This window comes from Bidens hawaiensis, unplaced genomic scaffold (genome assembly GCF_021521415.1).
Source record: "Bidens hawaiensis isolate Kalapana, Puna unplaced genomic scaffold, B.hawaiensis_p1.1 tig00005587_1, whole genome shotgun sequence".
NCBI classification, from domain to species: Eukaryota; Viridiplantae; Streptophyta; class Magnoliopsida; order Asterales; family Asteraceae; genus Bidens; species Bidens hawaiensis.
Window position 1 is genome coordinate 1188276 of NW_027491361.1, and position 18263 is coordinate 1206538.

At 39.2% G+C, this 18263-nt stretch overlaps 1 protein-coding gene across 1 annotated transcript in view; it reads right to left on the minus strand.

Moving 5' to 3' along the window:
- Positions 1 to 1734: 1734 nt before the first annotated feature.
- LOC143630166 (uncharacterized) overlaps positions 1735 to 18263 on the minus strand; it is a 39496-nt gene continuing 22967 nt past the window's right edge. Inside the window, exons 3-5 of the mRNA XM_077099247.1 lie at positions 3336 to 3401; positions 3057 to 3209; positions 1735 to 1832 (exon numbers count right to left, since the gene is read on the minus strand). Of these exons, the coding sequence (XP_076955362.1) occupies positions 1735 to 1832; positions 3057 to 3209; positions 3336 to 3401 (317 nt within the window). The remainder of the gene's footprint in view (positions 1833 to 3056; positions 3210 to 3335; positions 3402 to 18263) is intronic.

Sequence of the window (18263 nt, forward strand, 5' to 3'; positions counted from 1 at the left end):
CAAGCTGCATACCTAAAACGAAAGTCTAAAAAACCTGTGACTTATTCACAAGCGGCTAAACCACATTTGAATTCATTAAACATTAAAACTTCAAGTGAAGATCAAGGGGTGCCCAAGACTGAGGCCTGGGCTGCTTTTTTGAATTGATCATTTTTCATTCATGTGTAGAGTTCATCCAAGACTGTTTCTGGTGAAAACTATATAATGGATAGGGGATGGTCTCGCCATATTACCGGCAATATTATCCTCTTAACAAATTCCAAGAATATACAAGGAGGGTATGTAGCGTTTACGGGTAATTCGGGTGGATTGATCACAAAGAAAGGAGATGTGTCAAATGGGAGTATCACATTTTAGAAATTTAGTTATTGTGATAAAGCTGATCATAATTTGTTGAGTGTGTCACAAATTTGTGATAAGAAATACAAAACCGTATTTAATGACAAGGAGTGCATATATTGAAACCAGGATACGTCATTCCTGAGGATATGGTAGTTATTCGATCTCCTCGATCGGATGATATTTATGTATTAAACATGACTTCTAAGGTATCTACTTCTGTCGAGACGTGTTTTGTTTCTAAGGCAACTGAAAAGGACACGATTCTGTGGCACAGAAGGATAGGTCATATTCATGTTCGAAAAATGAATTATATAATGGCAAATGATTTGGTTTATGGTGTTTCCTTGAAATATTTTAAATTAACTGACCACTTTGTTGCTTATAAGATGAGCAAACAGAAGAAGAAGTCGCACCCATCTAAGTTAATCAATACCATTGACACTCCACTGGAACAACTTCATATGGATTTGTTCGGTCCTGTGAATCGTGAGAGTATCGCTAGTGATTGCAACTGTCTAGTTGTCATTGATGATTATTCAAGATATTCCTGGGTGTTATTTATGAGTTCAAAAGAACAAACACCCATTCTGGTTCAAACTTTAATCACTAAGATCGAATCATTGTATAAACTTAAAGTGAGACGTATTCGAATTGATAATGGTAAGGAGTTTAAGAACAATGTATTGGATTTCTTTTGTATCCAGAAAGGAATTCATTGAGAATATAGTGCTCCTTATGTACCTCAACAAAATGGTGTGGCAAAAAGAAAGAATAGAATACTGATTGAAGCGGCTCAAACAATTCTTGCAGATTCTAAGCTTCTTGTTCAGTTCTGGAACGAGGTTGTGAATACTGCTTGCTACACGCTTAATCTTGTTTTGACTATGAAGCTTCAAAAGACGAGCTATGAACTTCTAAACAAGCGAAAGCCTAACTTAAAGTATTTGGAACCATTCGGGTGTCCTTGTACTACGTTAAAGAAAGATGCGGGAAAATTTGAAGAAAAGGCTATTGAATGTTATTTCTTGTGTTACGCATCACCTAAGAAACATGTATTTAACTTTACTTCGGGTTGTGTAGAGGAGTGGTACCATGTTGATTGTCAAAGGTATACCACACCTCCTCAAGGTAAAGGACCTGATTGGATGTTCGATTATGAGATTTATTTAAGTCGTTCACACAAATAGCCGATCAACCAGATGAAGACTTGGTGCATGCGTATTTTGAAGATCAATTCTTACCTCCAAGATCTTCTGGTACTGTTTGTGTTGATGCTTCACAAGATGATCTTCCTGATACGTCTAATGTGATTTCTATCTCATCTAATGATGGTCATTTTGTTGACTCTTCCTCGACTCCATTTCCTGAAACACATGAGATTAATGAATCGTCTCATGATGATGAGGAGAGTCTAACTAATTTATCGGATTCATTTGTATCAACTGTTGGAACCCGGTGTATCAATCCAATAACAATAACAGATATCAGATCTGTGTATATATGATTAATACATTAATAACAGATCTAGCTCATAATTACTTTAGATTAAGTGTTATATATGTATATGTATTATCAGTATATGCATATCAATAGTTCGTATAATATTAGGATGAAGATCGAGAGAGGATTTGGACAAGGTTTCGTTAATTAACTCCCAAAACTTACATTAAACGTGAACAATGTTCACTTTATATAGAAGATAGGTCTGGTTCGCTAACATTCCCTAGAGAACCAGACACTACTTCGTTACATACATTAATAAACAAAATATCTTAACGAATCACCCCGTGATTTGTTAACATCCCCTAACGAATCAGGAGGGAATAAAATTAAGTCTTAGTTCGCCACACAAGTGTAGAGAACTAGACATTACATTAAAATATAAAACAAAAACGTTAACGATAATTACAAAGACTCAAGACGCAAAACCGTGCACTAACAGACACCCCCTCGTCTTGAGCTCTTTATCCTTAAGTTACTTGAAGCGCTTGGACTGCCAGTCTCTGCAACTATGAATTCCATTTTCATGACAAACACGCACAACGCGTTGGAATTGCATAGCCAGGTCGTAGTCTTCATGGCGCTCGATCATAATCTGTTTCCTGTGTAGCACGTCATTGTCTGTTTCAGATAAATTAACCAACCACATAGGGTCGATTATCTTGATGAGCTCAGTTTTCAGTCCTTTGCCAAGGACAATGACGGCCTCGCCAGTACGATTGTCATAATACCAGAGGTTGAACGAGAGATATATTGGGGCATCGTCTTCACCGTCACCTGTTTCATCGTTTTCGGCGGCTTTACCTTTAGAACCAGTTTCCTCCAGCTATTCCTAGGGTCAATCTCATCAATACGCTTATGTCTCGGGACCTAGGGCTTGAAGAACTTAAAGCCATGACTGACGTCGAACAGTAAGTGTTGATGAAACCACTTAACTGTCCGGTAACCCCTATGATTGATAAATGGACGTATCGCGAGGGTACGAACATCCCAACGCGGTAAAGTAAGAACATCCATTATCGTTTCGTAGTACTGGATTCCCTTCTCCCATTTAATTATACATACTTTAAGCTCAGAATCATAAAGCCATGAGACAATATCACCATGTACCTTGGAAACAGTCTTGAAGGAGGTCACTTGATTTTCTTTGACCCATGCAGCAGCTGTGTCTTTTTGTTCTTGATCAACAAAACGATATTCCTTGATAATCTTACCCGTCGCTTTGTAGTTGAACCACTTAGCAATGTCAGCATCAGTTGGGTTCTCAATCGATCTAAACCGAGTATACACAACCTTCTTTCCCTTAGACATATTTTCCAAATCATCTTCAGCCGCTTTAACCGTCTGCTCATCAAACACAGGAGCACCTTGATCAAAGTTCGTGTGTTGAAACAAGTCAGGATACTCCTCAGCAGTTACATCATCCATCTCAACATCCTCGTCTTCATAAATAAAATCCGTATTCATTTGAATTGACGGATCATCTGATATACCCTCCTCATTCATCACTTCAACATCAGGCTCAGTCTCTAACACATTCAACTGTTCATCATTCAAGCCTAGCAATATGGAAATATGCTCTCGTGTCAGAGATCTATCAACAAACTCACCAACTTCTATCTCATCTCTGTTCACCACACTTCTAACCACCCCCGAACCATCCAAAAATATCACAGTGTTGGCTGCAATCATCTCAATTAGCTTAGCGGCAGTTGGATCCTAATACATAACAATCTGTTTACCTGAGTCCTCATCGCCACTAGTACCAGCACCGAAAGATGAGCCGTGCGTTTGTTTAGGCTCACCTCCTGCACTAGACTCGTCGGGATCTTGATCATCATTTTTGAGTTTCTTTAGGGCATCTTCTTTGCAAGTCAACTACAAGATTAACTCTTCTTGTTCCTTCATTTTCACCCCCTGAGACTCAACAATCGCACGCAGCGCTTTAGTCTCCTTTTGGCAAAATGAGATATAACTCATCATCCGTCTTTGATTCTCCATAAGACGTTCCTGATTCTAACGGTCAGCTGCCATTTGGTTTTCATAAAGATGAAGAAGATTTTATAGCATCTCTGTTTGGCGGTTGGGTGGCAATTTGTACAATGATGGATGAACAGGTTGGATGGGTCCCTGAGGCCGAGTGATTCTAATGAAAGAGACATCACTGGGAGGTGGAGGAGGAGGAGGATGGGGAGGCCTCATAGATGGTGTTGGAGGGACAGTAATAAAGTAGCAGGTGGCCTTGGTATTTCAGATAGCGCCATATGTGGAATTAACCCAAGCCTTTCATGAGACACCAACGTCGTTGTCAATGTAAGCATCAGAGTGCTAGTAGTAGGCGGCACTACCGAGCGTTGAGGCGTTGAATGACGAGGTGGTGGAACACCAATAATTACCCCAGCCCCAGCTGACACACGTCGTTTCTTTGATGGCTCTCCAGTTGCCACCGCTTTCCCTTTCCTCTTTCGTTCTTGTTGAGCTGCAATGGTAGCAGCTAATGCAGCATTTACTGCCTCTTGTTGCTTTTGAAGGGCAGCATCACCAGCTCCACCATCACCATCATTACCATCATCATTCCCATCATCATCGTTCCCACCTTCTCCCCCTTCACACTCGGAATCCGAGTCGTCGTGAATCCAGCGTTCATTAGGAGGACATACATAATTCGAATTAATTATTTGACCAATCATTCTTTCGTCCTTTGGTTTCTCCTTTCGATAAACCAACATCCTATGTACGGTATCAGCTTTCATGTGTTCCATAGGAATCACATCATTCACCTGAGTTGGATCAACAACTAAATTGAGAATTAAATCTTGAATGATTAGTTGTAGAAATCGAGGATACATTAAAAATTTCTTCTTTTGAAGTGTTTGTTGAACTTGTTCTTTCAAATGATCGAATACAAGCTCGGAGTAGTTGAATGGCTTGTTGAGGATAAGTGCAACAAAAGCTGATTTCACACTGCTTCTAAATTCGTCAAATCCACCACGACGACCACTCATACAATGAATTAAAACATGAAGAAGATACTTGTATGGTGGACATAATCCATTATTGATCAACATAGATTTATCAATATCACCACCATAATGTAGACGAGTAAACAAACCCTTGATCAACTGCTTGTTAAATTCACTCGGGTTGTCATCATAATCACCAAATTGAAGCACACGGCGAACCACTCCCACATCAATTGTAATAACAGTTTGATTAATCGTGGCTCTAATATGATTCTCCGCCTCAACAACCTCAGCTGTATCCTAAAACTGCCTAACGATACTCAGATAAACTATAGGGCGAGCAGTAATTGCATAATGTATTGCTGAGCGTCGTAAGAAAGCTAACATATCACCAAATACAGCAACATGAGCAATATCTTGATCAACATAAGCACAGATATTGTGTTTTATGTCAAAAGGTAATAAGATAACATCTTCCTACTGTTCTTGAGGTGGTTGCTTTTGTGGTGGTTATTCTTGTTTCCCTGGATCAGCAACCGGTGGATCTTGATTTACTTGATCAGCCATTTTTACAGTATAAGTAAACGAATATAAGGAATGTGAAGATGTAATATACATTTAGCACATCTATTTATTTATAAATGGTGTATTTAATTTCATACGATATGTGTAATTAATGTATTTACGCGTTTAGACGATTGGAATAAGTTAGTTAATTTAAAAGGTAATTTAAATTTAATTAAATAATTAATAATAAATGTCATTCGTGTGATTATCACTATGATTCGTTACCATACAGTAACGAATCAAGAGATAGGTTAACGAAAAGAGACACAGCGAATTAACTATAAAAGTTAAAGAACTAAAGTCTAGTTCGTTACAGATTTGGTGAATCCGTATTTTGATTCGTTGAATAAGTGTTTCGCTGTGCTAGTTCGTGTATTTCCTTAACGAATTGGACACTAGGTAGTTCCAATTCGCTAAATATAACGAATGGTCAATAATTTAGACTTAATCTTTGACTCGCATAGTCAAAGTCAAAATTAATAAGAACACCGACGGTCAACTGAACAAAACCAGATTCAATAAGCTCATGTTCATCGTTGAGTAATCAAAAAAACAGGTCTATCCAACTCGTAATCACAATACGAAGCTCAAGGTGTTAAAATTGAGGCTTAACACAGTGACATAAATAAAAACACTCGATAAGTTAAACAGAGTCTAAAACCCCAAAGGTATTATCCATCAATCAACCCAGCAAACGATAATCGATCGTTGATTAAGGTCTACCCAAGGTCTCGGAATCACATTCCGGTCACAAATGACTATACATTTATTATAAAAACACAGTATATCATAAATACACTAGGGTTTTGAACTCGGAAAACCCTTAGAACACAAAAGTACATAATTAGTCTATCAAAGCAACGTCATTTTTGATGAAAATCATATAGATATGATCGTCTATACCTTAGTAACACAATGATATTTGTGAAAGATCGAATTTTGACGGTTGACAATCAGAGAAAAATTTTGAAAAGGGTGACTTTAGGGTGAAGAAAGATGATGAACAGTGAAGGACTGTTCGTGTTTCTGTCCTATATAGCCTAACACGCCACCCAAGGTACTCACTGTACGAATCAAGCGATTCATTTGAATTTAAATAACGAATTAGACAATTCGTTATTCCAATTTGTTACGTCAGAATAGAGAACAAGACATGAATCATGTATTGATTCGTTAAATATTTATAACGAAGTAGAAGTGATTCGTTACCGAGTGCGGAAGCGAATTAGGTGAGCGAACAAGACATTACCTCGCTAAAGAATCACCTAGTTCGTTATCCATACTTAACGAATTGTTTTTTTTTAACTTAAATGAAATAAATAAAGAATTACCGAGGACCTTTTTATCCCGATAATTAAATACTTTAAAAGCGTTTCACTTTTACGAAACATAAATTAAAATCATTAAATAATATGTAAAGTAAAAAGAATAAAATATTTTTGGCATTTTGTTAAAAATTAAAGAATGTATTTAAAAAAAATATCCGACCATTAAACAAAAAGCACAATATTTTTGGTATTTTTCTATGATTTATCAAAAGCAGTACATATTTTTGTGTTTTTGTTGAGTTTGAGCAGAGAATCATATTAACTAAAATGCCCTTCCATCATAGTTTTATATTTCAGCGATATTATGACTGGCGTTAAGTCTGTCATTGATATTGTTGTCTACTTAAATCTTATAACAAACCTTCGAGCATTTTTGTGATATGATTTATGATTCAATTAGCACACAGAATATCAGAAACTATCAGCCCCTAATCTCAGTTCAAGCTTAATTTGATTTTTGCCAAATCATCCTAACTTGACTTAAACCGTTATAGTGTTGATCAAAAAATTGTTATACCAATTGTAATTTTGAGCAATGCATCAAGTTTCCTTTACTGTGAGTGAGTATGCACGAGTCCATCTGTCGGCTTACATACATTGTATCCCCTGGGTCCGTTTCTTATTGGTATTGAGACGCACGCAAGGGATGAACAATTGTATGACTAAAAGCGGATTTTGATCAAGTCAGTAATTTGGATTGTACGAAGTACAGCGGTGATCAAGTTTAATGACTTTGGGTTTGCTCTAAAAAGCGAGTGAAATATTCATGCTTATGAATACCCAGATGATTAAGCCGCATAAAGACTCAAACTGTCCAGAATCCTAACGCTTGTTATTTGCTTTATTATATTTTTGAGTGATCAACAACTATAAGGCTTGAGTATGACCGATTATTACATTTCTGCCATCTTCACCGAGACTTTTGCTAGAGACTAACACCTCTTTCAATTTGGCTTTTCTTTAGGTTTATATCACTTACTTTACTCTAGCAGCTTGTTTAAGACCTATCAATGTACCAATTATTAAGCACGCAGTCTTTTAATCTTATTTCTTTCTGGATTTGGGGTCAAATAATCAATGTACTATCATTTTCTCTTTTTGCTTCAAAAAATCAAAATTTTGAGGAGCATAAAACAAAATGATTTTAAGTGCCCAGTTAATTTAAGTTTATAAATAAATGGCTATCCTATCCATCTATAAGTAGAGAACAGGACCAAAACATGCAAGCATGCTTCACAAACTTAAAAAACTGACTAAATTTTCAGCTAAAAATAAAGTAGACAGCTTAACGAACGCCCCAAGTACTTTCCATTTGTCAGGTAAATGGCTAACCGGAAGATTTACAAGAAATTATCAGGACCAAACATATACAAGTATATGTCCTTCAAAATAAAAGCAAATGAAATAATTTTCAGCGATCATAAGCAAAAATCTTTTTGGTTTTTCTCTTTACAAACTAAAAACACAATCTTTTTGTCTTTTCGGATTTTTCTTTACAAAACAAGAAAATTCACATTCTTTTTGACTTTTTCAGAATCTTTTTGGGTTTTACTATACAGACAAAAAGCACAATATTTTTGTATTTTCTAAGATTCACCCCCTAAAACCTAAAAACAAAAATTTTAAACTAGAACAAACTAAAATAAAGGGAATCATCCTAATTTTAGGATCTCAGCAAGGGTCTTCAATCCATTTAAACCAAGCAGAAAGTTAAAACGTGTTTTGTCAAAAGCTTTGGTAAATAGATCGGCTTTTTTAAAATCAGTATACACTTTCTCAAGGTCAATTAATTTCTTTTCATAACAATCCCGTATAAAATGATATCGAATTTTGATATGTTTCGTTTTAGAATGTTGTACGGGATTTTTGGTGATACAATTGGCAGCAGAATTATCGATCAAGATGGGAGTAGTAAGAAACTTCAAACCGTAGTCGCGAAGATGTTGTTGTATCCACAAAACCTGGGAACAGCAACTCGAGGCTGCAACATATTCAGCTTCGGCGGTTGAAGTGGAGACCGTTGTCTGCTTCTTACACTGCCAGCAAACAAGCCGGCTTCCTAAGAATTGACATCCCGCTGTAGTAGACTTGAAATTGATCTTGCATCCTCCATAATCAGAGTCTGAGTAAGCGGTAAGAGTATCATCTTTGGGGTACCATAACCCAATGTTAGGATTTCCCCTTAGACATTGGAGAATACGCTTGACCGCTGCCAGGTGAGTCACATGGGGACTAGCTTGATACCTAGCACATAAACAAACTGTTGGGACTTATATTTTAGACCGACGCATCGAATTAAACTTTGGGTGAAAAATGTATTATTTGGTCTCAACCAAGGGTGGATGGCTTGAAGACCAAGTCATGCAAGGCTAGTATAAATAGATGTTTTTATTCATTTGTCTAGTATGAGTGACTGTATTGTGTATGTGTGAGATTTAAGGTTTTATCCATTTGAGAGAGTCTCTGCCGCCAGGATGAGCTCTCCTGGTGGCGGCTGAGATATTTCTTAATTGATTGTATGTATGAATGTATGTATGAGTGTTTCATCTTAATGAGAATCATTTGGCTAATATTTCATACTACCTTTTCTATCTTGTTTGTGTTTTGATTACAATTGTTCATCCTACTTTACTGTTGATTGTTAATCAAATCAGGCTCTCTCTCAATACACCTCATCCGTCCAACTGATATCATCATTCAAGAGTGAATCTGAGTAAGATTCGATCCTAACCCTAGTTCCGAGCTCCATACCGTTGATTAGTATTGACTATTATTCAAGCTTCCGCACCGGGGCTCGGACCTATCACAAACAGCAAAGATTATGTCGGGTCGAGAAGCAGTTAAATACATTAAAGAACCAATCATAGCACGATAGAGGGTCGGATCTACGGTATCCTCCAATTCATCCGGTGATAAATTGTGACCCACGGTAAGAGGAGTAGAAGGGATTTTTCCGGCAGTAATATTGAATCGGCTCAAGACATCGTTCACATATTTTGTCTGATGAATGAAGATTCCCTTCGGAGACTGATGAACCTGCAACCCTAAAAAGAAATTCATCTCTCCCATCGAGCTCATCTCGAACTTGGTTTGCATCGATTTCTCGAACTCCTCACACAATGTGTCGTTTATAGACCCAAAGATTATGTTATCAACATAAATCTGAACGAGCAGATGATCATCCCCAATATTTTTTTAAAACAAAGTGCAGTCGACAGTTCCACGTTTGAAACCATTATCCGTCAGATGGTCGGCAAGCGTGCCATACCAAGCTCTCGGGGCTTGATGTAGACCATATAATGTCTTGTTTAATCGGTAAACACGGTCAGGATAATCAGGATCTTCAAAACCTGGAGGCTGTAAGACAAACACTTTCTCATGAAGTTCACCATTGAGAAAAGCACTCTTGACATCCATTTGATAAACTTTAATATTCTTGTAAGCAGCATATGCCAGAAAGATTCGAATCAACTCTAATCTTGCAACTGGAGCATATACTTCAGTGTAATCAATACCCTTTTACTGATGAAAACCTTGCACCACTAAACGTGCTTTGTTTCTCACAATTACCCCACGATCATCTTTCTTACACTTAGATACCCACTTAGTCGGAATTGCCTTCTTGACCCTAGCAGGTTTGTCAATAAGATCCTAAACACCTGAACGAGCAAATTGTTGTAATTCCTCTTGCATAGCTTCTACCCAAGAAGGATCTTGAAGTGCCATACGTGGAGTCGTTGGCTCAACTTGAGATAAATAACAAGTGAATTTAGCAGCAGTTGCAATTTCAGATGAGTGTAAGTCAGCATAAGCACATAGAGCATTATTTTCACTTGAAGAAGCAACTTGATGTCGTGTCTGAACTCCCACATCTAGGTCTCCAATAATGTTTTCTTGTGGATGATAATTATGAATCCTGAGAGTAGGATTTTCAGAAACAAAAACATTTTCAAATAAATTAGTGTAATGTTCACCCAATTCAGGAGATGAAACATCATTGTCAAGTTCAATAACTTGATCCACAACTGCATTATCATCAGATGAAGTAGAAGCATTATCATAAGTAACAGGAGACTCATTATCAGATTCTTCAGTTGGAGCAACAATTGGAGCTTCAACATCATTTGAACTGGCAAACCTTGGAATTTCCAAATGTTCTTCAAAATAAGCACGAACTAAATCTTAATATGGATGATCGGTTGTTGGAGTAAATGAATTGAATAAGCCATCGTAGTCAAACATCTAGTCGGGACCTTTTCCTTGGGAAGGAGTAGTGTACTTTTGACAGTCCACATGGTACCATTCTTCAACAAAACTGGACGTAAAGTTAAACACTCTTTTCTTAGGAGACGCATACCCCAAGAAATAACCTTCAATGGCTTTTTCATCAAACTTTCCGACATCGTTTTTCAACATAGTACACGGACAACCAAATGGTTCCAAGTACTTTAAATTAAGTTTACGATTATTCAATAACTCATAACTGGTCTTCTTGAGTCATTTAATAGTTAGAACTCAATTGAGTGTATAACAGGCCGTATTCACCGCCTCATTCCAAAACTGGACAGGAAGTTTTGAATCAGCAAGCATCGTTCTAGCAGCTTCAATCAACGTTCTGTAACGATTCCGGCAAATTCAGGTATACCCTAGCCGGAATATACTATTTACGTGTTATTCAATACTGAATATATGAATTATAATGTGTTTATACGAGTATATAAGATTCACAGTACGAATTATACTCGAATATACAGCTAGTCGTATTGAAATTACGAATAATCGATGAACGGTTATTGAAACCCGAACGAATCGGGGATTACATTATAGACGAAATATATAATGTTTAGTGATGTGTACGAAGTATTAAAGCTTCGGGATAAGTGAATTATAGCACAGAAAAAGGATTTCGATTTATTAGTACGTCGGTACGATAAACGAAACCTTTAACATCAAACCAAGCAAGAGACGATCGATCAAGCCGAAAAAGATGCACAATGACCGACAATATGATGTGTTGAGTCAATAAATGTCATGGTTTAAGTTTTTTAAAGATTTTAAATCGGTTTTATATAAATTTAAATTTTAAGCCGAAAAATGACCGTTTTAGCCTCGTTTTAAGCCGAATTAAGTGTTTAACCGAAAAACGAACTGAACCAGATTATCCACAACATTATCCGGATTACACAATCCAAATGTGTGGCCATGGTTTGAGATGTGGCCCCCCCCCACACATACATGGACCGATCGGTCCATGGATCACACACACACATTTCATTTTTCTTTTTTCTAAACTCCCAACTCCAAAATCCTCTCAACACTCTTCAACCTTCATCCAAATCCTTGATTTTTAACAAGAATCATAAGGTAAAAACATGGTTTTAATGGTTGATTCATAGTTTTGATTCCATGATCTTAAGTTGTTTGCAAGAGAATGAAGTTTCAAGTGAAAAATGGGTGAAAACCCGAGATGAAACCGATTCTTGCGTGATCAAGTGATGTATACAAGTTATACAAGGGATCTTGGTCCAAGAAAGGATTCAAAAGAGTCAAAAACGAATTTTTACGGTTAAAATCTTTGTTTTGATGTCTTAACCGAAACCATGAAAGAAATGGCTTGATTGTGGGTATAACTTGCTTGGTGTGGTGTTGTTGTGCTTGTAGGTGTTGTATCTAGTTGCTAGCAAAGGCTAGAAATCAAGATCTTTGCGATCTAAAGCTAGAAACACAAGGTAGTTCGGTTTTTCGTATGATTTGTAAGATTTGAACAGATTGTGGTAGGCTTAGAGTTGAGTCCTAAAATTTCACAGAGATGATCTACACATGAAAATATGAGATCTGTGAAATTTTGGTAATTTTTGGATAAAGGATGAATATTTGGTGAATTTAATGCTCGGTTTTGGCTAAAAATGGTGAAAAATAGCTAAACATCATGAAAAATACTGGAAAAATTTAGATAATCTTTTTATAACATATAAAAGTCACACACAAAATTTCAGGTCTATTGGATGTGTCTAAGTAGGCTTTTCGCTAAAACAAGTTCTAGGGTTTTCTAGCTCGGTTTTGGTGAAAATGGCATGAAAAATGAGTTTTTGGTTCTGTAAAAATTACTGGGAACTATATGGATGGCAGGAGCCATCTCAGAAAAATTTGGGATTTTTCTAAAGTCATTTGGTATTTTCGGCATATTTGGTGTTTAAATGACGTTTAAAAATAGATAAATAAATGTTAAATATAAAAATTAATTTTGGAAATATTTTTATAAAATTCCTTACTGTCAAAAACTGATTTGTGCAAAATTTCAAGATCCGAGACTAAACGGATATTTATTTGTGCTAAATGGAACTTAAAAACAAACTTTTAAAGCTTAAAACGTGTAAACCGGCAAAGTTCGCCTAAGCGAGCTGACTGGTGTATAAAAACCTTAAAAATGGACTATTTTCATGAAACTGAGTAAATCAAGTAAAAATAAATGATCCGAAAGTAATTCGGATGATTTGGGTAATTTTACCCGATTTATTCGTTTCCGGTATATTAAAGACGGAAACGGGCCCCGCGGCCAAACGGGGTGTCTAAACCGAGCTCTAATTTCACCACTATAATTAAAATATCAATAACAACTACTTTCGGGCCGTATGTGGCCAAACTCATTTTTGAAAACATAAAGACGAATAACCGTGCTAGGCACGCAAAACGAGAAAACAAACTAATGGTAGTTTTAACTAAAGAACTCTAAGTGATATCACAATCTAAGTCCTGAGAAGTGTATCGGGGATTAACATTGTCCCCGGATCGTGTACGGTACTGGGTTAACAGTGTCCCCGGACGTACCGGTTAACACGAATTTAAGTTATATTAATAGAAATTGTGTAGTAACGACTTAGGGATCGTATTACAGATCCGGACAGGTAGCCGTGCCAGTATTACACCTCTGCTCACCAAAAAGGTGAGTTTCACGAGCCCCTTTTTATTGAACTGTTTTAAATGTTTTCCCGGGGCGGAAAGCATGTTTTTATCAAAGTGTTTAAGTACATGCCGATCGCATGGAAATGAATGTATTTATATGATGTTTATTGTACGGGAATCGTACGGTAATGTATTAAGATGGTAATTGTCTGAGTTGCTAATATTGTAAGGCCCGAAACAGTGTTCTGGGTTAACAGTGTCCCCAGAGGTTATTAATTGTATTTCTGGGTTAACAGTGTCCCCAGAGGCTATTAAATGTATTTCTGGGTTAACAGTGTTCCCAGAGGTTATTAAATGTATTTCTGGGTTAACAGTGTCCCCAGAGGTTATTAAATGTGTTTCTGGGTTAACAGTGTCCCCAGAGGTTATTAAATGTGTTTCTGGGTTAACAGTGTCCCCAGAGGTTATTAAATGTGTTTCTGGGTTAACAGAGTTTTCACTTGTAGGCTCAGCATAATTACATCATTAATTTATGATTAGTAAAATGATTTGTCATGGTTTATTTAAATTAGTGAAACTCACCAACTTTTCGTAGTTGACCCGTTTTCTTTACATGCTTTCTAGGTACACCCAAGTTGGAATGAATGATACGTGCTTGATGATGTGTGCTATTTTGTGGAAGATTAAGGATCTATATTTTGCATTAAATATGTTAATGTACTATCGGTAAAACTTTTGTGATAACACCTAGATGGTAACGAAACTCGGAACAATGTAATTCGTTTAAATTAATGTAGTGGTGTTTTCTTTATAAGCAATGCTGTTGATATCAGATGTGTCTGTTGCATCCCGTGTACGTTTCCGCTGCGGTTACGGGGTGTTACAGAACTTGGTATCAGAGCCATTGGTTATAAAGAATTAGGATGTCTTTAAAAGATACCTAAAATATAACCAGTAGCTCAAGTGTTATAGGATCTGAATATCAACTAATAATTTATTGTGACGAGGTCTGGATGAACTTGGATGGACAAGTGAGTTATTATGGTCCGGAACATAATAACAGACTTGTCCGCACGAGGGAATTCAGGGGAAGTCACGGGGGACTTTAATTGGTAAAATTAGCAACATATGTGCAAATATATGATAATATTGTTTGTGGTCAAGTTGTATAAGTAAGTGTATATTAATTTGATTACGATTTACACTATGGAAAGAACTATATGTTTGTTAACTTGTGTGCAGGTTTGAATGTCAAGAACACCTAGTGCATCGATGGAGGAGGACCCGGAGGAGGTCAGCTCCGGGAACTCTGGGAGCCTCCCCGTATCATCCAGCTCGGAGCCTAGCGAGGCTAGTGTTAGGAGCTCTAGCCAGTCCTCCCCTGCCAGGATTGATAGATCTCCTACCCCACCCGCACCACAGGCTGTCCCTATCCCTCCCGGATTCGGACCCCGCCTCACGGCGCGGATCAGTATTCCGCGGGTCCCACCTACCTCGCCCCCACCCGGACCTGCTACCCGCAGGGGCGAGTCCTCCCGCTCCCAGCCCGAGCCTGTGACTCCACCTGTGTGGGGTCTCCCCAGGCAGGAGAGGGACGCGGCGGCGTGGCTACGAGTGCTCACCGAACAGGTGAATGAGCACTCCGCCGCCTTGACGGTGGGGGTACAGAGGCGGATGTACCTAGGGGATTGCATACTGGACCACCAGTATGCGATTTCGCAGCTGAAGAGGGAGTGCTCATACTCCTAGTGGATGATCGGCCGGATGGAGACGCGGATCCGGGTTATGCTGGCTGTGATGGTGGTGTTGGTGGCGGTGTTGGTGGGTTTGGTATACCACCGTGTTTAGTTGTGCTAGGACGGGAGTAGTCAGGGGCCGCTTTTTGATACTCTGTGTAAGCAGTTAGTGGTGATGCTAACATAGAGTGAATCTTGGGTAGTTATAATACGACCACTGGCCCTTAGGGGGGTCTCTTTTGGGGCATATCGTTATAGATACTTTTGGGTATCATTCAAGCATTGAACCATTGTGGGTTATGTCGAGATGATGCCGACATAGGCCCTATGTAGGAAAACTTAACTTATGTAATGATGACAGGAAACGTATGTGAACTGATATGGATGTAAAATGTACTACTGTTTATTAATGAATGGAATGTTTGTTGTGTTTTATGATTGGAACTTGTATTAATTATATATATTTTCTTGATGTTGTGTAGAATGGCACCAAAACATTCAGCCCAATTGTCGGAAGTGGACGTGAGCCGTTTGATTGCTCAACAGTTAGAGGCGGCGATACCGGATATAGTATCGCGCATCGCCGCCAGTATTAACAATTCGACCAATCCAGCCCCTCCGAGCAATCAAACGACCACCAATAATGACGGGGAACAAAATGTTAATCCTCCACAGAATGATAACACGATTCCGAGTAATGACGCACCGCCTAGGGTGGTCGTTACAGATAGTAATGGCCCTATACCTACGGTAGAGATGAACCGTACTGAACCGATTCGTGCATCCAGGGGATGTTCGATCAAAGACTTTATGTTGTGCAAACCTCTAGAGTTTAGCGGGTCTGAAGGACCAAATGGGTTGGTTAAGTGGATGGAGAAAATAGAATCTGTTGTGAATATCAGCAACTGCCCCGAGGATTGTGTTGTTAAGTATGCTACCTGCACATTCACGGACCATGCCTTGACATGGTGGAACACGATAGTGCAGACCCGGGGTCAGGCGGCGACAAACCGCATGACCTGGACAGAGCTCAAGGCTCTTGTACTGGAACACTTCTGCCCGAAAAATGAATTGCAAAAATTAGAAAATGAATTGTGGAACCTGGAAATGCAGGGGGCAGACCATTTGGGTTATACGAACCGGTTTAATGAGTTGTCGCGATTGGTACCATGGTTGGTCACCCCAGAGTCGAAGAGGGTTGAGCGTTATATTTGGGGGCTAACTTCAGTTGTAAGGAGTATAGTCAATTCTGGGGGACACCAGACGTATGAGGGTGCGGTGACGCAAGCTGGTATCGTCACGTATGATTTCGTAAGGAGCGGGTCACTGAAGGTGGCGGGAGAGTCCGCTGGGGGAAAGCGGGGTACACATGACCATAGGATCCAGGAAAAGCAGCAAGGTAAACGTGCTAGGCCCACTGCCCAGAACTACGCCATGACTAGTTCAGGCGGAAGGCAAGAACCGCAGAGGGGAACGTTTCTTAAGTGTGGGAAATGCGGTTACCACCATGGTGGCATGTGCAAAGAGGTGGTGTGCCACCGGTGCGGCAGGATTGGGCACTACGCACCGAGTTGTAGCACAAACCTGAACAACTTGAACCGGCAACCGCAACCTATCCGTGCGCAGCCATTTAGGACCCAACCAGCCCGACAACAAAACCCGCAAGGAAACCAAATGGTGACCACCAGCCGTGCTTGCTATGAATGCGGCAGCACAGATCACTTCAAGAGAAACTGTCCGAAGCTGAACCAGGGAGGAAATGGGCGGCAAACCGCGGGTCAGGCATCGTCGTCCAATCCGGCGCGAGGCCGAGCATTCGTGATGGGGGCGAACGAGGCACGCCAGGACCCCAGCGTAGTGACAGGTACATTCCTCGTCTCTGATCATTACGCTTCTGTATTATTTGATACAGGCGCCGATAGAAGTTTTGTTTCCGTTAAATTCCTGTCGATAGCAAACCTTCCAATTGGTGAAACCATAGAACCTTACACCGTTGAAGTCGCTAACGGTAAAACCATGATAGTTAATCAGATAGTTCGGAATTGCCCTTTTATTCTGAACGATCAATCCCTTCCGATTGACTTGTTACCGGTAGAATTGGGTAGTTTTGACGTGATAGTGGGAATGGATTGGTTAGCACGTAACAAAGTAGAAATAAACTGTGAAAAGAAAATCGTCAAGATCCGGGTGTCGGATGACGAAGAGATATTAGTGCAAGGAGAAAAGTCAGGCACCATGATACCATTTATATCCCACCTCAAGGTGTTAAAATACATACGCCAAGGATGCGTGGCGTATCTAGCAAGCTTGACGGCCACTGATTCTAAGGAGAAACGGGTGGATGATATTCCAGTGGTACGCGAATTTCCACAAGTCTTCCCAGAAGAACTTCCTGGATTACCGCCAACCCGACAGGTCGAATTCAGAATCGATCTATTACCTCAAGCTGGCCCTGTTGCTAAGGCACCCTACCGACTTGCACCATCAGAGATGCAAGAATTATCCAACCAATTGCAAGAATTGTTGGATAAAGGATTTATACGTCCTAGTTATTCCCCGTGGGGTGCACCAGTTCTATTCGTGAAAAAGAAGGACGGAAGCCTTAGAATGTGCATTGATTACAGGGAGCTGAACAAGTTGACAATCAAAAATAGGTATCCCCTCCCCCGAATGGATGATATGTTCGACCAGCTACAAGGTGCGAGCTACTTCTCAAAAATAGATCTTAGATCGGGATACCATCAGGTTAGAATCCAGGAGGAGGATATCCCAAAAACCGCATTCCGGACTCGCTACGGCCATTACGAGTTCCTAGTTATGCCTTTTGGGCTAACAAATGCGCCAGCAGTGTTCATGGATCTCATGAATCGAGTTTGTAAGCCCTACCTCGATAAATTCGTCATCGTGTTTATTGACGATATTTT